At 43.2% G+C, this 21,382-nt stretch overlaps 1 protein-coding gene across 4 annotated transcripts; it reads right to left on the bottom strand.

Moving 5' to 3' along the window:
• Positions 1–638: 638 nt before the first annotated feature.
• Positions 639–13,678, bottom strand: AQP4 (aquaporin 4). Of its 4 annotated transcripts, none has more exons than XM_080382040.1 (5): positions 13,455–13,678; positions 8,783–9,197; positions 7,700–7,864; positions 7,250–7,330; positions 639–4,639 (listed from the first exon to the last, which is right to left on the bottom strand). In XM_080382040.1, the coding sequence occupies exons 1-5, from the start codon at positions 13,526–13,528 to the stop codon at positions 4,361–4,363; spliced, it is 1,014 nt and encodes a 337-aa protein (XP_080238166.1). In that variant the 5' UTR covers positions 13,529–13,678; the 3' UTR covers positions 639–4,360. The 4 variants fall into 4 exon arrangements, with proteins under 4 accessions (XP_080238166.1, XP_080238163.1, XP_080238164.1 ...); XM_080382037.1 differs by lacking the exon at positions 13,455–13,678 and adding an exon at positions 13,303–13,450; XM_080382038.1 differs by lacking the exons at positions 7,250–7,330; positions 13,455–13,678 and adding an exon at positions 13,303–13,450.
• Positions 13,679–21,382: the final 7,704 nt, after the last annotated feature.

Below are 21,382 nucleotides of genomic sequence, written 5' to 3'. Positions count from 1 at the left end.
CAAATTTTAAGTCCTATAACATTATTTCTGTTATCATGGTGACTAACATTTCAACAATAAGCAGTCTTGTGGAAAAATCCGTGTACGTAGTTTGCTTTACCTCATTTGTCCTAAATTACAGACTGCAACAGTGTGATTTAGATCATGTAAGTGGGTAACAAGTAGTTCAGTCTATATATGCATCTTGTCTATTTAGTAAGTCCTTGAGAAACTCACATACACAGGTTGATTTGAGATACAAAAAACTTGTGCATGGTGTTTTCATCTCTCACCTTGGAAAAAAAGGTTCACAATGTAAATTCTCAGATATTGTATTTAGATTAAAGTATTGGATAGTGTAAATGTGTAACACAGACTGCAGATAAAATATTGTAGAGCACAGCAGAAACTGCTCTGCTACCAAGCACTAGAAAGGTAGAAATTTGAAGGCCATCTAGCTTTCCAAGCAGATACTGTGGCAATTAGTAACAATCAGAAATAAAACATATTTTTGAAAAGCTCATATGCATATACACCTGATAAGCCTACACACTGAATAAGATGGCTCTCACTCCTGCTTCCACGGAACGAATGAAAGATACAGCTCCCAAATAATTCAACAGGAGAAGGGTTCTGACGACAACTCAAATGCTGGAGGGTTTCTTTTTTCTTTTTTCTTTTTTTTTTTCCCTCCTGAGAATAGTCAGAATCTGGGTGACAAACTCCTCAGCATTCCTGCAACTTGAAAGGTATTTGTGTGCCTCAGTGTAACCACCCTTAGCTTCCATCCTTTCTTTACTGAAATCCAGTAATTAACTACTTTGAATATGTTTGTTAAGGTACAGATACAGAACTGGAAACAATTGTGCCTTCATGGAGGAGTGCAAGACTCATCTGTGTTTTTTTAGGACCCTGGAATGACGACATGCCTGGCAGACTTCCTGTGATCTCCATCCACTGTCATAAACAAAGGACATTTACCATTTCCCACCCCAACCAAAAAACACTTTACGAGGACACCAAGTTATGTTATGAGGTACTGTTTAGATCTGAAGATCTTTAGGACATAAATGCCACTCAAACAGTATTAAAATACATATTTTAAAATCATATTAAAGCACAAATATTTCCAATCCATGACAAAGTCTATTATTTAACCAAACGTGGCTATTGTACAGCGATGATACCACTGCAAAACAACTTAGAGAAGCACATACCGCTACATGTCAAAGCTAAATCAGATCCTAAGCAATACTGAAGAAAAACATTCCCTTACATGAATGGTGATCTCTCGTGGTGGGGCAGGGTGTGACGATGGCTACTCCTAAAGGTTTACTTTAGAGTGGGTCAATAAATTTCAAGTTGAACATGTCTCCTTCCAGAATTAAGTGTCTTGCTGAAAGGCTCTTGATTTTTGAAAAAACACAGTTGAAGTCCATGAGAGAAGCCATCAGGCCCCAAAAAAGCTCGGGATCGTTTCCATTGCAGTCAATAACAAACTCCCCCACGAGTCTTGTTCTGTGGGAGCAGAAGTAGACCTTGCTTTTTCTGACCAATGGCCAGTGTCATGGAAACATCCTTTAATGTCTAGTGATCTCTATTTTACCTTCCCTTCTTTTCCCTAATTGTTTCAGATGCCTCAGTATCTTATCTCCGATACTCTCTGAGCAACAAGTTCTCCTGGGACTGGTTCTGAGGTTTGCCACACTTCATTAATACAGAGTGTTTCAAGGAAAAAGATCCTCCTAAGTGAGGTGAGTGGTGCTGTGCTCACGCTATGCTCACCTCAGCAGCAGAATCAGGCTGAGTGAGGAAAATACACATCAAGCCATTTGTGTAAAGGACCCTTAAGCATAAAACAAATCACAGCTTCTTATTTAAATAACACAGTACCATGCAAAATTCACAAATTAAGAGCTTCTAAGGACTGTCTTTAAATATAAAAATGCAAACCTTTGCTTAAAAATCCACCACTGCTATATGTATTACTCTTTACTTTATCTGTTTAAGCCATGCAAAAGGTTTAATGAAAGTGTCCCTTTAACAAATGCAGAATCTGAAGAAAAAAAAAAAAAGAAAAAAAACGAAAAGAAAGAACAAGAAATAAAAAAGCCAGAACAAATGCCTAGGCCAAAAATACCCCCACAAGTTTTGATCCTTCTCATTGAACCTATTTAGCAAGGTATTTACCCATCTGAGCAGAGATAGTCAGGGGTCTAAACACCACACCTGTGTTGCCCTTCCCCAGCAGATTTAGTCCTTGCTGCAGGAAGGAGCTCTTATGGGCAATTTTACCTTGTCCCTTGCAGGTCCCTACCCATGCTGACACCCTTGAACCTTGATGCCGTCACTGCACGGAGGCACAGCTAAGGACAAACATCAGCCATTCTATCAGACCTAACAGGCAGCCCCTGCTGTGATGCTGCAACAGGTATGTGATGGGGAGCGTGTCTGGCAGGAGGGCTCACGCATCAGAGTGGGGCTGTCGTTGGGTCACCCAAGGAAGCCCTGTCCTGCACCTGCGTGTGCTACATTCTGTGCCTGGGTGGAATAAGGGAGAGATCACGGCCCAGCTGCAAATGCATGAGGGAGTCATGAATCTCACGCTCAATACAGGGAACTTGTGCCACACTAACAGGCTTTAAGAGAGGAAAAGTGAAACTTGGAAAATGAGTATGGCAGGGCTTGCTGGGACTATACAGTGCTGCAAGTCGGGATAGTAGAATAGCCCTTGGATCACAGTGCACAGATTTGAGGGTAGCAGTGGTTTATTATCTCATTAGAAACATCTAATTCCCTGTAATAAAGATTGCATGTAGAGTGTCAAAGAACAGACAAGGCTATTACAGTCCACAGTCAGGAGTAATGCTTTTTTTCCCCACTTATTGCTAAATAGGCAGGAGTAGCTTTTCAATTTCAAAATAAAAACTACATAATTACAGTAATAATACCATGCTCCTGACTGCTCTGCAGCTGCATATTGTAAAACTCAAAGCCACTGATCAGAAACAAAAGCAGTAAGTCAGTAACAGCTTTTCAGAAATGTTCTTCTAGGGTGATTATGTCTGTCAAAATACTTCTATGAGGGAAAGACTCATTACTGCACATATCTCATGTCCCCTTCTCCCTAAATACCCTGCAAGTGCTTGCATGTTTTCCTAACAACAGATAAAGAAACCTTTGCCAGAGGTGTAATTAAGACTATATGAACACTGGAACAATCATGGATCCCATTCAAATAGGCATCAGTTACAGCAAAAAGCCAGAAGCAGTCATTTTTTTATCATCCATTATAAAAAAATATTTCCCAACCAGTGTTTCAATACAGCTAAATGTTAAAAACCTTCTACATTACTAATAAATTAAAAACCCCATATCTCCAACCATCTTGTAAGAAAGTAGGTAAGTAATTTAAGATTTAGTTTACATAAATTAGCACAGAGATGTGTATTTGAACAAGTGCACTGAAAACAGATATGCCTTCTTGTCTTCTGATATCTCTTGAGTTATTGAGTAACAGGAGAGCCTTTATATCCTTTGCACAACTTGAGAGTCTGCTAACACTAAATGGTCAATAGTCAAACCCCAGGAGAATGTTTCACCAGATAGACAATGACAAAAGGGACTATGAAGTACGGTCAAATGCTTTGCAGCATTATTACAGTAGACTTCAACATTCAATTTAGGGTGTTTACTCTTGGGAAGGGATGAAGGTAGTATATTTATACTGCAAATCACATAAGTGAAATTTGATGGGTTGGTAGAGTTCTTACTTTTTTTAACCTACTAAAGTATCAGGTTTTCAGAGGTAGTTTGAAAGGCAATAGTGATGTACACGATTAAAAATCATACTCCTTTGCTTGACTGTGGATAAAACTCTTAAATACTGTTGGTGCTCTTCCTGAACCTCGCAGAGGACACTAAATGGATAAGATGTTCTAACTGGAGCTGACAACAGCCAATTAAGTGTCAGAAGAACAATCTGATAAGTAGGTCTTCATGTCTATAGGCATTTCCCGATATGTCTTAACTGTCAATCTGAATGTTAAACATCTCTATCTCATTATTGACTGATTTATTGAAGGAGAACGCTTTCGTCTCTTTTGGACTTCGGGGTTGCACCAGAAAGAAGGAAAGGAAAATACTAGGACCAGCGCTTAATTTGGAATAATAGACAGGGAATCCTAATTATAGCAAAGTCCTAATCTTTCAACTGAGCAGGTGTATGGTTTGGTGACACCACTACCATGCAGCTTCCCACACCATACCTTTTAAGAAATGGTAGATGCTCAGTCTAGAGGAGATCTGTTTCTTTAATAGGTGGAAGGATATCTGTGGATGTGCTAGCAGGCTGCTCTCTGCTTTCAGTGCTTCTTGCTAGTCATACAGAAGACAACACCTCGCTGGATGGATCTCTTCCCTTCTTGTCCTCACCCCTGTCGATATCAATCACATGAACTATGCCAGATTTCAGGATCAGGTCATCTGTCTCCACGTGGCTCCTGTTATCGTCCACCTCAATGTACTTCCCTTTGGACGGCTGCGTAGCCTTACTGAAGACATCTTTAAAACGGCGTTTGAGTTCAACGTCTGGGCAATAGACATACTCATAAAGAGCACCAGCAAGGACTGCTCCTATTATTGGTCCCACCCAATATACCTGCAAAAAGAGGTGAAAAAAAGACAGGTGTTAAGCTCTGGCGCAAATAAACAAGCCAGGGTCTCAGAGAAAAGAATACCACTACAGACTTACCCAGAAAAGTTTCTGCAAAATGCCCTGGCCCAATTGTTAGAACCAACTCTCCAGAAATGCAAGGCCACATGGCTTTCATGAATGGGGATGAAATATGCCATCATACCAGTTTAGGAGGCAGAGAAGTGTAACTGCCGTAGGTTTCACAGAAGGTGACCTGGAGCTCAGCAGTTAAGTGACTGCTCTAAAAATCACATATGAAATAGGTCAAAAGGCAGCCTCTTAGGTAGTTAATGGCATCAGTCCTAGGTTGCTTTTTTTTTCTTTCTGCTGCCTCTCAGTCTCTCTTACATATATTTCATCCCCTTCAAAAATAGTCACCCTGAATCCAGTCACCTAAACCACCTTGCATCCATAGGTGTGTCTTCTCCCTAAAATCTCCTCTCATGCCAGTATTTAGGGAATCACCAGGACCCCGTGGAGCAGCGTTGAAGAGGGATCTATGTTGACATGTCAGTGAGGTACAGTTACTACTTCCCTGATGCCTGAAAAAGTTTTCAGTCTACAATGTTCTGGGGCAGACTGGCAGAGCAGCAGCGAAGCTATGGACACCTTCCATCGACAGACATGCAGGCATCCTCTCTGGCTGCCCGACCTCCTCCTGATACTAGAAAGCAGCTTTTGCCCCCACTTTATGGAAGATTTGAAGATTTAACTTATTTTTTTAAAAAACTTGGTCTATAAGACAAAAGTAGAGGTTCTTCATCATCCTTATTTGGATCAACCATAGCTATAGCATTTCTTGAGACATAAAAGATCCTGGTAGAGTCATGTATGACTTGTCAAATAGAGCTCTGTAGGCAAATACAATATATAGTTGCTCTGGCATAGCTTTCGTTTTAAACTAGCAGGGGTAAGATGATTAAGAAGCAGGCACACATCTTCAAAGGAAATAGTTTTGTCAAGTTTTACTGATCTATCTCTTTCCAAGAGGCCTCCTCTAAATTTTCATCTCTTGTTGCCAACCTTAGACAACATACATAGACTGTTTGCTAGATGGTGCACGAAATCAACACCAATGTAGAAAACTGATTTTCTTTCTGCATTTTCACCCAGGGTGACACTGAACTTTTCAGTAAACAGAATCTTTCCTAGTGTATAGACAAATACTACTGCAGTATTTCAGACTCACATTTCCAAAATCATCCAAATTTGGGTTCTGATCCCACAGAATCTAACAGGCAGTCACCTACCTGATTATCTAATTTGAGTAAGTACATACAACCGACACACACAACTTTGTAGGGTACCTATTTATTTCAGCAAGACGTGCAGCAGATCAGTAACATTAGTAGGTGCAGAAGCCCACGGGCTTCTGTCAATGGCATGCCAATGTCACTGCTCTGGAGGAAAAGAAAAGGCCATCTTTCCAAGCAACTGGGACAGTAGTTAAGCTTCTCCTACAAGTTTCTCCATGGTACATCTGTTTATTGTTTACAGCTTCAGTTATAAGTTCTAGGCTCCTTCAGAGTATGGATAATTAATCTTGTGAAAAACTACAGCAGTTTTTCGTATGAACAGCCATTCACTGACAACTGGGTAAATCTGCCTCAGTAGGGTAACACTTGGGAACAAAGTTACACATGGTATCATGTTTGCAGAATTGGAGCCTTAGGGCCTGAAGACAATGCTATTTCTGTTATTAGCTGCAGTGGGAGCAATGTGGGCTTCATACTTTAAAAATCAAGAAAATCCTTAAATGCACTGTAATATGCAGCTCTTACAGTTAGCATTGAAAGTGTCCCTAGAAGTGCTTTCCCTGTCTATAATTAGGTGAGGCTGCGCTGCAATCCATCTCTCCCTTATAAAATGTGAATTGCTTTTTAATAAGTTTAATAATGGGATGCTATAGAAAATCACTGCATCATTCACAACCTGTTTATCAAATTGTTTCCTGTGCAAATACTCCTAGTTAAGCTGACGCTTTCAAATTGAAGCAGGTAACATCTGGTCTGGTCTACAAAGACCAGACTGCAACCCCTTCATCTCTCACTCCGGGCATTCACCGAGGCAGGAAACCTCCCCGGGGAACCAGATCACAGAGGGTCCCTGCTCTCATTTTCTATGTCTGCCCCAGTTTGCTGCAGAACCAGGTGAAACGTGAAGCTGACAGAATTACTTCCATAACTTCTCACCAGCATGACCGGGGGGGTTGCAATCTGCCTCGGAGGATTTTTCTTTCTAGCAGTTCAATTCTTTCAGTCTCACTGGATTGCTTTTTTTTTTTTTTTTTTTTTTTGGTTTTGAACTTTTTGTATGGTTTTCTTTCTACCCCAGCTACTACCTCCACAAAACAGCCCCCGAATAGCAAGACGCTATTCCAATGTGCTGCGTACTGCACCACAGTCCTAGGCGAGGAGTGTAACTATACCTAAGCCTGTGGCAGGTCAGCGCCTGCCTTCCTCAGTGATGGTCTCTACGGGACATACTGGGATAAATAACTAAAAGCAAATGATGCATGAAAAATCCTGATAGCTGTTTGTCGCTATGGTGAAGGACTCATGAAGGCAGAGTTACCCATTGGTTTTCCCATCTCCCCATGATGACAGCAGGTCCAAATGATCGAGCAGGGTTCATACTGGCACCAGTGTAATTGATCTAAGGCAGAGACAAAATGTTACCTGTTATTAAAGTCTTGAAGGTAGTTAATCAATTTCTGTTAGTCCTTGTACTATGGGACACCCTGGTTTTGTGTGGCTTCTCATCTTGACAGCAGGTATTGTCACTCTCCTGAGTCTTACCACAAAATTAACAAAGTCATCATGTAAACAGGCAGAAAAGTTCTCATGCAACACCCTACCCAAGGGGACCCTCCTGCTACTCCAAAGGTTTTTGGTGTGGATCCGTGCAGAATATAGCAGCTATACAGCTATAGCAGCTATAAAGGCCACAGAAGTTTCCATTTACTTCTGAAGTAGTCATAAAGGGAAAGGGGGTCTATTTTTTAAGGAGAAGCCATTAACTTACAGCAAATAAATGCCCAATTGCAACAGAAAATCCAATTGCTAAAGCTACTGAACCAGTGACATCACTTCGTTTTGAATCACAGCTGGCAAAAATAGTAAAAACCAGCTGGAATGTAATTATCAACTCCACCAGGAGTCCATGGCCAGCGGAAAGATCTCCGTGTACCTGGAAGAAGGGAAAGAAACACCGGAAATGAAGAAAAGGTGATTTCGTAAATCAGAAAGCCACCACAAACATTAATTGTATTTCAATGACAGTTATTTCTAAATGGTACAGAGTGAAAAGCAACAATGAACTTTTAGAGGTACAGATTCCCCTCCCACACTTTTCTCCTCCTTTTTTTTTTTTAATTTTAAATTTTTTTTATTATTTTGAGAGCCATGGAAAATTACTGCTGGACTGAGAACAGAAGGCTTAACAGTAACATCCAACAAGAACTTCAAAGTTAGACTGCAGAAGTATAGTTTATTTTTACACAGGGATTTGCAAATGCTGCACTTCCCCTTCACCATTTTTTTTCTTGGGAGCACTGTAATTTACTATTCAATTATAAATTCATTAATTAGCCCTGACTTAATTAATTTAAATTTCAATTAAAAATTAAGCAGTGTGCGGCTCAAGTGCATTTATAATAAGTCCTGCAACAGGGCTAACTGATGGCGTTCCTTATTAGTTTAGAACAAAGCTGAAATCTAAGCCACAATCTATTTCAAAAGTATGTCATTTTAAGTTGATGTTTTCTCAGGCCCCACCATAATGGCATAGAATTAATTTCCCCCTCCCCAGCCCATATAAAAATGGCATTTCACGCATATATTATTTAAATTTTGTATGTAAATTAACATTACCTGCTGTCATCAGATTTGGGGAAGTTCTAGGAAAGAGAACTTCTATAAAAAGAACAGCTTTAGATATTACACTGCATAAACCTATCCTAAAGAGAGCTTTAAGCCTTGTCTAGATGTTGTAAATAAACCAGCAAGCTCCTGAAATCTCTACTTGAGCTCTCTTTATGCTGCGTGACACTGATTGTATGTTCTTAGGCTCTAAGTCTAGTTGAAGAGCTGGAGGAGAAGCGATTACCGCAGTGACTCCCAGGCCTCCTACGACGCTCGGTGGTGTGACGAGGTAAAGGATGCCTGCGCCCACGATGGCTCCCAGGCACTGCGCAAGAATGTAGAAGACAGACTTGGCGAGGCTGATCTTCCTTGTGCAGACCATTGCCACGGTCACAGCAGGGTTAATGTGGCCTCCACTGATGTGTCCAAAGCACTGCACCATGGTTGCAATGCTGAGTCCAAAGCAGAGGGAGATAAGCACCATGTCTACAGGCAGGGGCTTCTCTGCTCCACCCCAGTTGATTGTGGAGCCCAGGCTGAGGAGTACAAAAATGAGCATGGCCAAAAATTCTGCTGAAACAGCTTTCCAGAAGGGCTGAGTCCAGACTCCTTTGAACGCTACCATGATGCTCTCACACTTACACAGACGTCCACACTTACTGGAAAGAAAAACAAAGCTTCATAAGAAGTCACCAAGTAAGCCTTACGCTCTCCTGTTGGGGGTTGCTATCCAGCAGACTATCCAGACAGAGAGAAGGCGGCAATGCTGAGTATCCTCAGGCTGGGACGACCACAGACTGCACTTTCAGAGCAGACTGTCCTTAAAACATAACCAGTGTTTTGAGTGCCTGTAGGACAGGGGGTAATTAACGACCCCTTGCGATAAGTCTGTCTGTATAGCTTCAGGTCACAGAAAGCAACTCTGTATCTTCTGAAGTGAGTATGAAAATAAGCGTATTCTTCTATACCAGCTGACATCTGCCTGACTTAGAGTCTGTACATCCCTTCAACATACAGTGGCCTGTTGACCATTCATTAAATCTGTGGGTATCCTCTTTTTCTAAGCAAATCTGTACTTTTCAACAAAACAAATTTGATAATTCAATAAAAAGCAGTATCTTAGTCAAGCCCTAATGGTTTTGATAACAGTGTAGTGTTAGGAGGTTGTCCCGGGAGGTGTAAGAGAAGGTCTGTTTGTTTGAACGCTCACACAAACCCATATTTCAACTTATATTTATGCAAAGAGCAGTTTCTTCACTGTGGATGTAGAGTAAAAATTGAATTCAGCCAGAAGAATAGATGCAATCCTAAATTCCGAACTTTAAATCCATCACTCAATCAATAAAGCACTTTCTTTTGGGCTAAGGGTGCCGAGTAAGCTGTGGAATAGAGCAATATTTCTGTATGTGTGGTGTGTAGAACTGTGTGGCACAGAAAGAAATGTCTTGATTTTCTTCTCTGTCTGGAGAGTGTATTTATTAGTCTACACTGCCTTCCTGATGAGTTACAATTTTGCTAGATGTTCAGATACCTATGAAAGTGGGTCACCAAAGAAAAGTTATTTGTGATATTAATAAATTAGGAGAATAAGCCAAAAGGGAAGCATTTTAATGAGTTTCTAAGGAATGCTAACAAGATTCTTCTCTAAAAACAAAAGCAAAAAACCTCCAACCCCTCCAAAAAGTAGAAAACAAAAGAAAGAATATTCAGCTGCTACATTTGGGAACAGAATTTCAAGTGGAAGACGGATGAATTTATGCTCAGTTATCTAAGGTAACTGAGCTACAATGCATATTTAATGTCACTTACATCAGAAAGAAGCATAAAAGGCATGTCCGCCCTTTTCAAGTTATTGCAAGAGGAATGGTCCATGAATTTCTTAACAGTTGCAGTGAGTTAGGGAAAGGCAATTTAATCCTGTGACTAGAGCAAATAATTTGTTTCCTTGTCTCATTTCTTATGCTAATTTACTGTGTATTTTGGATAGGTCATTTGAACTCTATGTCAGTTCTCTAGACTCTCAAATGAGAGCAAGAATTACATTATCTCCTGCAAATGGCTGTTAAAAAGTGTTTGTGAAGTGATCCGAGAGGCATGAGTGGGACTTGCTCTGCTGGAGAAGAACCGAAGCCAGAACTCAAAAGAGAATAAACTCATCTCCAAAATCTTCTGATTTTGGGTCGGACTCGAGACAAACAGAAAGATGTTTTTGTAAGATCTGATATTAACAGTCAGTTAATGACTATCTAGATGAGACTTTTTGTTCAAAATGGCTCCAAAATCATTGCCTCGCCCAACACTGAAGCTCACAGGTATTCGGTCATCCTTACCTTTGAACCCTATGCCCAGATTCTCACTGAAACCTAAAGGCTTACCTCTGGCCCTTACTATTTCCTCACTAATAATTCATTTTAGTGGCCTGAGAAAAGCTCGTTTTCACAGGGCATGTCCCAGGTGACATTTCATACAGGAATGAAGCATATCCTGGAGCCCATGGAAAAGAAACCTGTGTGCACAGGTAAGGGAAGCAGCACTCATCCACCCTTTCACCCCCATCTCAGTTGGGATGCAACCTGGATTTCCCTGATTTTTTGCTTGCTAAGCAAAATGCAAGCCCTGGTGTTATATTCCACACTTCTGCAAAATTTCCAACCACCAAGGGCACTATGGGGGGAATGTAGGTTTCTGGAGCATGGGAGAGACCTATGGTCACTCCTATGTCTGAGTGTCCCTGACCACCTCTTTCTGTATGCAGAGAACAGTGAGATCTCCAAATTAATTACATTCCTTCATCCTGTAGAAGTGAGCAGAAAAGGGTGTTTGTATTTGGTATCAAAATCGTGCACTTAGCTTCCCTCTAGCTGTGGAACATCTTGAAAGAACACATTAAGAGTGAATGTAAGTACAAGAGGGAGATGAGGATCCAGGAGATCACACCTTCTACTGAACTGCTGCTGGGCTTGTCTAGAAGGAGGCTGCTACCACTTATGAAAGGCAGATCTCGTACTGCTTCTCCAGCTGAGAGCACATCCCATCAGTTCAGTCAATATTATTTACAGCCCTGAAAATGCAAAAATGCTGCATGCAAGCCAAAAGCATAACTCAAACAGAGAAGCTTGCTTATCAACATAAAGTTTCTGTTGGTCTAAAACAGCACACTACGTGGAAAAAAATCAAAATATTAGAACTATACATATAGTCAGCCATACTTTGATAGTTAATGATCTACACGTCTATTTTTAATGCAGACATGTTTCTCTGAAGCAGCCTATTTTTCTATGATTTCAACATCCAGCAAAATACCTAGCTGTCATGGCCAAATTTTTCTTTCAAACTGCACACCACCTTCTCCACTGTAAAATCCTCTAACACAAGCTCAATACTGTGTTTGAGCCCTGAGTACAGGTTTTCATTTAAATCCAAAGGCTATCTGCAACTTAGAAATCAACACCACCTCCAACATCCATTATTTTTTCAGCATGCATTTAATTTAAAGGCTTGAGATGAGACAGTGATGTCTGTGCCAGGTCTGCAACCAAAACTGGGACTTCCCAGCAACTAAGATTGGCCATCAAAGTTGCAAAACAATTTTTGGAGGGGTTGTTGATTGTGGTTGCTTCAGATAAATACAAAACACAACAGAAAAATAGAAAGACACTTTCATGTTATGGTCAACATAAATCTGAACTGTGGTCATGCTTGGAATTCGCTGGTCTGGACTACACATTATAGAGTGGACTGTGTCTGCTAGGATGTAAGGTGGGTTTTTACAGGTCGTGTTGCCATCAGGGCTGCAGGCATGGTTATGGCTTCAAAGCCGTGACAAAGTAAACAGTAACAAAGGCTTCCAGTGCAAAAATCAAACGGTATTTTTAAAATCCTTCCTTTTCTAACTACTATCATTTCAAGGAGCAGAGCAAACGGCCTGGATGAGGGCTTGCAGCCAGCCACTCCACACGACACTACTGTCACACACAAGTTTCGTGCGTGCGGCGGCTATTTACAGCGGCATCTCCGCAGCAAGCTCACGTAGCTCCGACCTGCGCCGGCACAGCGGGCTGGAGCTCAAATGGACGTCGGGCACCCGCTTGCCAGCGTGGGGGGAGCAGGGCGACAGGCTGTCATTGCGAGCCCAGTGCACGGCGGCAGGGCTTGCTTGTCACCGCTTCGCCTCATTTTCCACGGCGCTGTTGAATGAGGGACTGACACGGGTGGATCTGCAGGGGGTGGGGAGCGGAGGTTGGGAGTGCGGTGCCGCAGCCCGGGGGCTGTGCGGGAGCTGGGCTTTCTGCACGCACGTCTCTCGTCGCAGGACCGCAAGTGGCGAATAAAACGACGTTTTAGGGTGCGGACGAGGAGAGGGGTTTGCAGCCCGCTGCACCCCACCTCCCCCCCCGGCTTTGCACCTCGCGTGTTCGAACGCAAGGACGACCGAAAGGCTGCGGTAGCGCCTCCGGGGAGGGGGAGCCCGGTGCCCTTGGAGCCATCCCTCGGTGCAAAGCGTGGGGGAAAGGCAGCACCCCCGAGCCCCCCGCCGAGCGACCCGGCTGCGCGACTCCTCGCCGGGCCGGACAGCCGGGGGTTCCCCGCGGGCGCGGAAAGGGGCGCCCCTGCCGCAGCCGCGCACCCCCCTCCGCTCTCCCCGCGGCTTTCCCGTAAAGTCACCCTCGGTTCGGGTGGGCTGCCCCCTCCCGCCTGCCCGCCACGCCGCCTCCCTGCCCTCCGCCCCCTCCCTGCGCGCCCCGCGGAGCGCCGCGCACTCACCCGCGGCGCGGAGCGGCCGCTCCGTCGCTCATGCCTGCCCGGCGGGCGCGGGTGAGCGGCGCAGCCCGGGGTGGGCCGGGGGCGCGGGCGGGGGGGTGGCGCGGCTCCCGGCCCGGCGGCTGGCCAGCGCCCGCCCGCCCGCCGTCCCCTACCTGCTGCTCCGGCCGGCCGCAGGGGACTCGGGGAACTGCCGCCGGAGCCCCGGCCGCGGGTCATTTGCGATCATGTGAATATGCAGATTAATTCAGGGGGTTCGCGGCTGCTTATTAAAAGAAGAAGCCAGGGTCGAAGCGAGCCCACTGCGCTGCAGCAGCAGCGATGGGGAGGACCCAACGGTTTCTCCGTTTCTTCTCTGCCAAGCACTGTGGAAGGAAAAAAAGTCTGAGCGACTCCACAGCCGGAGAGCTTTATCCACCAAAAATTCCTACTAGTCCCTTACTAGGATGCTACTGGTTATGAAAGAGGCAAAGAGGTTTTATTTCTTGGAAGTGCTAAATTCAGCAAAGTTTTGCCTAGTGTGGGAAGCCAATGGAGGCCACTGAAAAGAACGGTTGAAATTAGATTGTGACGCTGTTAAGGAAACTTAGGTGGTCCTCACCTTGGAAAGAACCAGATGACTCTACAGCACGAAAACAATCCGATGGAAAAAACAGCCCTTCATGTAATAAGAAAAAACCAAAGTTGCCTATGTTTCCAGGCACAATTACTTCATTAGGGAATGTGTAGAAACTGCCTCTTGGAGAAGATGGGTGAAAATGGGACAGAGTGTCTGGAGAATCCTTTTTCTCCACTGACTTAGACCTTCGCATCCAATACAAGAACCTGCGCATAAGTTAGGTAGAAAACATTTTAAGGGATGTGTCCAAGTGTCAAACGAGGTTAAAACAGCATGCAAGAGAAACTGCATCTACTGCTGTGCATCCATGTAGCAACAAAGAAAGAATCAAAGTTTGGCATGATGATCAGCCAGCCTGTATGGGACACACTGTACCAGCTAATCCTTCTGACCATTAGGAAACAGTGAAAAATGTGAAGGACTGCTTTGGGCATGGAAACCCTGGACAGAAAGTCCTCTTTTAGCTTCTGCTAGAGGTTTGTAGGTAATAATTTACACCAGTGAAAAGCAAGTATAATGTATAACACTATTTGTTCTGGATGACCTCGACACATTTTTACACACAATAATAAAAAAAGTAATGACCACGTGTTAAATACTATCCATCACAGTTTATGGTAAATGCAGGTGATCATAAGGTACAAATGTAGGTGTTTCTCTCATGTTTGCCTGCTCTTCCCCTATAGCCATGTTGTAAAGGATACCAAGAGACTTTCACAATTTGCTAGCAAAAGAAAAACAGCTGGCTGGATGTTTGTCTTTCTCATTTTCAGGCTTCGCTTCATTTGCTTACGTTTTGAGCTTAGTGTAGAGGGGGTGCAGCCATCGTTACACAGCTCCGCTCTTTCATTTGGCCCATTTGGTTTTTCAATCTATGCCCTTCACAACCTGCTACAGTGATTCCAGAAACTTCAAGTACTGTCTTATTGACACATAAGCCGATAGTATACTTTGTATACTCACAGACCAACATTTTCTGTTGGGGCTGCAGGAGGAGTTGTTCACAGTGAAAGGATTTCAGTTAGAACATTCCTCTACATACTTTTTGTCCCTGTTCCCTTTTCCCCTCTGCCAGGAATTACTGTAAAAAAAGCTCCTTTTTAGTGCTCTGCTTCAAACACCTGTGGCTTCCCTTGATGTGGCTTGAATGTGCCACATCTTTTCCCACCTGCATTTGGCGAAGTCATTATCTGATTATTTCAGCCTTCTATACCACGGCTACTTCTGTCATACAAATCCTTTCCTCTGGTGTTCCAAAAGCTACAAAAGGCACTCATACAAACCTCAAATTTCTTTCCAGTTTTGGAGCTGGCTCTTTCAAATCAGGGCTGAGTTTGCTTTCATAGCTTTGCCCTGACAACACACTTGTGTTCTTTGTCACCTTGCAGGCTCTGCTCCTAAGGCCCACTTGCTTGTTCACAAACAAAATTCGCTGAACAAAACCAGTAATTGCTTTTCCTTTTCTTGCAGGTAGCTTACATCTGCTCTTTTTGATCTGCAGAGCAGGTCAGTGCCACACGGGGAAGCCAAAACATTAATGGCTTCTGTCACCGCTACCATTCTTATTGTGATAGATATTCTGGAGGATTAGACAAAGGTTGTGGCCACATAAACAGAGAAAGGCAATGCTTCAGGCACAAACCTGGAGGAAACTGCACTGTGCCAGCTCTGATCAAGCAAACAGACAATGTTCTTTTGGAAGCACAGAAGACAAGGAAGACATCCCTTGAGATGGCACTGAAAAACAGAGAACTGCCTCAGTTTGTCCAGCGACAGATATGTCAGTGTTGAGAGTTGGGACCACATAGGTTCTTTTTTTTTCTCTCTTTTTTTGCTTATATATTTTCATCTTTATAAAACCTGGCTTAACTCATTTTGGGCTTCTGCCAAGGACAAAATATTCCTCCTGCTGCTATGCTCAACACAGTTAAGGAAATAACTTTAAAAGCATATATATGAAAAATTTAAAAATGCTGTTAAAGCCCAATCTGTGTCTGAGGAGGGGAAAATGTGCAGTGGAATCCTTCTGTGCCTCTGCTTCTCCTTCACTGAACATTAAATCTGAGTTTCTACATTTTTAGGGCATCATGAATTAAAGATCTCCATGGGAATGTAAGCCATGGTGAGAAGATGCTGCAACATGTAAGACACATCCCTGTTCTGAACATGGACTTCCCAGACAGTTGAAGCGCCCTGGATCTGGGTTTTCAGGTTGGTCTGTTATGGAGGGGAGGGCACGCTGCCAAAGTTGGAGAGGAATGTGCAAACAGCTAATTCCAGCTGAAACAATATGAGAAAGAGAGGCAGAAAAACTCCCAGCACTAGATTCTGTCACCTCACTGAATAGCAGTGTGGGAGAAGTACCTACGTACTACACTCCTATGGCGTGTCTCATGGATATCCATCCCGGGCAACTCTGTCAGACTGTGGGGTGTGTCAGACAACACTGAAGCAAAGAAAAGAAAGACCAAAATCCAAAAAAAAGGACATGATTTAGAAGCACTGTGTGTTTTCTCAGTGCCTTAGTTCTCTTGCTTTTGTACCCAGCGGAGCTGGACTGTTCTCCCTTACGTTGCTGTTGTTAAGCTCCTCAGCTCGCTCGGCTCCTCTCTCAGCACCACTTCAGGGTTTCAGTTTCCAAAAGCAATGAGGCTTACATGCACGTACTCCCCCTCTCCCCCTCTCTTTCTCTGGGTCTTCCTGCCCTTTCCAACAGATTTTGAACCCACCAGACAGTTTCAGCTACAGTTGGTGGAGGATCAGAACCCCCAAAGCTGTTTAGGCTCCTGCCAGCCTCACGAACCTGAGTGGCTGCAGGTAACCACAGCCAAAGGGACGCTCGCTGCCGCTGGCAGGAGGGGCTCCAGGAGTATTTTCAGAAGTGTCTGAGTGATGGAGGGACTTAGCTGCTGTTTTCATAGTGGTGCAGACTCCTAGGAGACTGAATTCCTTTGACCTTCCTTGGCTCCAAAGAGTGTTTGAGAGCAGGCTGTAAGCCTTTCAGAAACCATTGAGGCTTGCAGAAACTCTCAGACTTTCTTTTCTGACTGATTCAAAGTTTCATTCTGTTGCCATTAATAAATCCCCCTCCCCTCATCAATTTATGTTTTATAAGTTCGGGTTAAGCTGTGTCTACTAAAAGGATCTTACATAAAACACCGCTTACTGAAATGTGATCTTTGCACATTTCTGAAGTTTTAATTTTCCTGTGGTGTAATCTTGTTACTTAGGTCATTCATTTTGTCACGCCTTGGTATCAGTCTGGTCCAGGTTTGACTGCAGGGCTATGTTCTCCTGACATTTAGAGCAAGAATTCCCTGGGAAATCAGTCAAGAGATTTGACATTGCTGCTGGCCAAGCTCCAGCGGGTTTAGTTTTACTCTCCTTCTCTATTTATTGTGGAATCTGGCTGTCCACAAGTTTCACATTGAGTTCCATGCTAGAGAAGGAGAACTGAAAGGGAAAAAATGGCCATTCATTTTGGGGGATTCATTCAGGCTTTTCAGAGACATTTTACAAGAAGTTGTGCACTTAGATGACTACTGAGCTTCCTTAGCCCTGCTCTATTACCTCCCTCAAGAGACAATTTGGATTGACTGGTTTTTCTTTGCTCTCTCTCCCCACCTCAATAGGCAGCAATTACAGTTGGAAAAGCAAAATTAAGATCTAGGTAGTATAGGAACCACCTGGAGGCTTTTCATCATTAGAGGCCGTTTAATTTCAGCATGGCATGGACTGGCCCTGTGCTGGGAACACAGAAAAAGAAAGTCCTTTTTCTCCCCTCCTGCCACAAACTGCCACAATTCTGGTTGCAAAGCTGCATCAGTGGCAGAGACAGCCAGGATTTAGATGAACTGGAGGGGGGGAGCAGGAAAGCAGCCCTGGCACTCATGTTGAGTACAGGAAAGTTGGGGGAAGAATCCCAGGTCAACTGGCAATGGGGGAGAATAGTAGCTCTCTTGTGGAGGCGGGCAACAATATTCAGCAGCACAGGGCAAGGTGCAGGAGGCTTTGCATGTGCTGGGAGGGACTAACAGCCCAGCATGCTGGTGGTCTTTGTGCTGGGGGTTGTGTAGTCTTAGCCAGTGGGCGAAAAAGATCTGCCTAACTTTGCTAGGTGAGACACTGAAATTTGGTTAAGCGCTCACAGATTTTATTAGCCACAAAAAATGTAGTACTCCACTTTGTATATACCACTGTTGTATGCTCCTCAACATCCAGCTGCTGATTTCTGAAAGCTGTGCTTTCCTGACCTGAGTTGCTCTCCCTTACAGTCCTGCTGCTGTTTCTGAGCTCCTCCGCTCCGAATGCCCAGCCTCTTCCCTCACCACTGCTTCAGTATGCTGCAGAAATGAAGCTCAGTCAAAGAATCATGGAGTTTATGGCAACATAAAGTTTTCTAGTTAACTTTATATATCATAGACCATTACACTTTACCTCATGACACATCTCATGAGTTCAATAACTTTTGGTTCAATATATTTTACAAAAATCACCCTTCCTTGATTTGAAAACTCATGGGCTAGAAAATCCACCCATTCCCTTGGTAGCTTATTCCCAAGACTAATAGTTTTCATCACCAAAAATGGTCTTTGTCTCTAAACTGAGTTTGTATCAATTCATCTGCCATATATTGGTTTTTATTATGCTGTTCTCTCCCAGATTAGAAAGCTTCTTGTACTTCTACTGTCTCCCCATGAGGATACTTACATAACGTGAGCAAGCCATCTCTTCATCATCCTTTTGATAAGCTAAGCAGACTGAGCTTTCACAGTCCCTCGCTCTGAAGAAATTACTCTTTTTTTCAGCTCGTTTGTGCCTTCACCACTTTTTCAACATGCTTTTTAAAATGCATTTTTAATATCGGACTCTCAGCAGGCATATTCTGAAGTAAAAACATTTCCTGTAGCACACCCAGGAACAGAATTAGCCATCCTCTGCAGCATCACGTTGAGGAAACATTCTTTCTTGATTCTTCACAATAACTCTCAGACTTTCTCGGGATATAGCCCTCGTTCTGTACATGTCTTGGATTGCTCTGAGACATGAAACTTTGCAGATGTTCTGTCTGACAGGGCTCATGCTAGAGAAGGCCATCCCTTTCTCAGCCTACTAATTTAAGTCATGTTCAAACTACACTGGCAGTGATTCTACATTTACTTCCAGATTTACTCACTGAGGAAAACCCAGAAGCACATGAAGCCTCATAGTGATTCCTTCAGATCCCTACCAATTGCTGCCATGACTAGTCCATTAAGTACTTTCAGAGATCTATCAACGAGGTCTGAATACGTTTACCACTCCATGGCCAATGTATGGTCACAATGCTTTAAACAAAGTCACTCAGTATTGTAGTAAAGCCTCCACAAACACTCAAATGCATTGCTCTGTACAGCTACCTCCATCAGCCAGTGGGTAGTTTTAAAAATTAAATCTGTCCTCTGTTGGTTTTCTTTTTTTTACTTTTCCTTTTTTTCTTTTTGGCAAGGCTGAGCCTCAGTGGTATAGTATATTTGACATGTGGCCCAATGCTAGGAATTCGTTCTTTGTCCAAGCCATCCGCTGTACATAATATGAAGATGATATACATAATACACAAATATCTTCATATTCATAGGATTTATGCACCTAGTGGAAACGTATGCCATGAATGGGCTTATGTAGCATGTTCTGAGAAAGACAATTTTGCTTCAGAACATCCCGGTTGTCTTTGTAGATTACAATAGCAACTGTCTTCTTAACACTATATATTTTACAGGGGTTTTCTTCCCTCCCAACATTAATACCTTCTAAAACCTCAGGCTATAAAAGAACCTTTTTTTCTATGCAAAGGTTCATCTTTCATTGAACTAACTGAAAAGCAGGGTCTAACTGTGAATATTTACAAGTTCAAGCTTTTTTGTCCATAAGTTTCTAAAGAAAATCTGACAGCATGTTTTTCTCGAAATCCTTTGTAGAACATTAGTTTCATTTCTGACAGTTTTTCATGTTTACAGCTTGAAAAAGAATTAGATGAAGCCTAGTAATTTGTGATACAGGTGCCATATTTTTACTGGACTAGGAGGAATGTTTTAAACTCAGAAATGGCAATTAGAGTTTTTCAGTCTCTGTTACGACAGAGGCTGTACTGCTTTGGAGATTCTTGTGTTGGCTTAATTGTCAACAAAGATAATCGAGATTGATGCAAAGAAACAAACACTTTTTGCTGTCAACTTCATCTTTACTGATACCAGCTTATAGCCACTGCATGGATGGATGGACGGTTGGTTGGTGAACACAGGATAACTGATCAGTCAACGAAGTTTTGTCTTCAGCTGCTGAGCTCCAGTAAGCATGTTCTGGAAGCACAGCCAGCCATAGAAAATAGTCTTTCAAGGCCCATAGCTCTACTCCAGTATTCGCAGGTATTGGCACCCCACAGGTATGGAGGGTGAGTGGCAGATGCAGTCTACAAAGACTGAATGAAATCAAGCACAGGGCCCAAGAGCTCTCTGGCTTTATGCTACCTTTACACCTCATGTTTCTTTCTAAACAACATTTTCTGATCTAACTTCCATGACTGCCTTCTATGGGCAGTTATAGATTGGCAAGCTGCTCTTTTGCAAAGCCAAAGGTAGGGAAAAAAAGCTGTGAGCTGTGAATAATTAAAAACAGTACTGAAAGACTTTTATTGCAGAAGACTTCGGGGATAATAAATAATTTTTTTTACTTCTTTGTAGACTTATTAATACAGAACAACCATTTCCCACAGCATTCTCCTGGAGAAACTGCTTGCTTAATGGCTTGGATAGGTGTGCTCTTCACTGGGTAAAAAAATGGCTGGATGGGCAGGCCCAAGGCATGGTGGTGAGTGGAGTTACATCCAGTTGGTAGCTGGTCACAAGTGGTGTTCCCCAGGGCACAGTACTGGGGCCAGTTCTATTTGATATCTTTATTAATGATCTGGACAAGGGGATTCAGTGCACCCTCAGTAGGTTTGCAGATGACACAAAGTTGGGTGGGAGTGTTGATCTGCTTGAGGACAGGAAGGCTCTGAAAAGGGATCTGGACAGGCTGGATCAATGGGCCAAGGCCAATTGTATGAGGTTCAAGGAGAAGTCCCCCTGTAGTCGGCACTGGTGAGGCTGCATCTCAAATATTGTGTTCAGTTTTGGGCCTCTCACTACAAGAAAATCATTGAGGTGCTGGAATGTGTCCAGAGAACGATGAAGCTGGTTGAAGGTCTGGAGCACAAGTCTTATAAGAAGCAGCTGAGGGAATTGGGGTTATCTGATCTGGAGAAGAGGAGGCCTGGGGGAGACCTTATTGCTTTCTACAGCTACCTGAAAAGAGGGTGTAGCCAGGTGGGTGTCAGACTGCTTCCAAGTAAGAAGTGACAGGACAAGAGCAAATGGCCTCACATTGCACCAGGTGAGGTTTAGATTGGACATTAGGAAAAATGTCTTCACTGAGAGGCTTGTCAAG

This window comes from Falco punctatus (genome assembly GCF_963210335.1).
Source record: "Falco punctatus genome assembly, chromosome: 3".
Classification (NCBI taxonomy): Eukaryota; Metazoa; Chordata; class Aves; order Falconiformes; family Falconidae; genus Falco; species Falco punctatus.
Note: the sequence above shows the minus strand (reverse complement) of the source record. Positions and strands in the feature narration are given on the sequence as shown.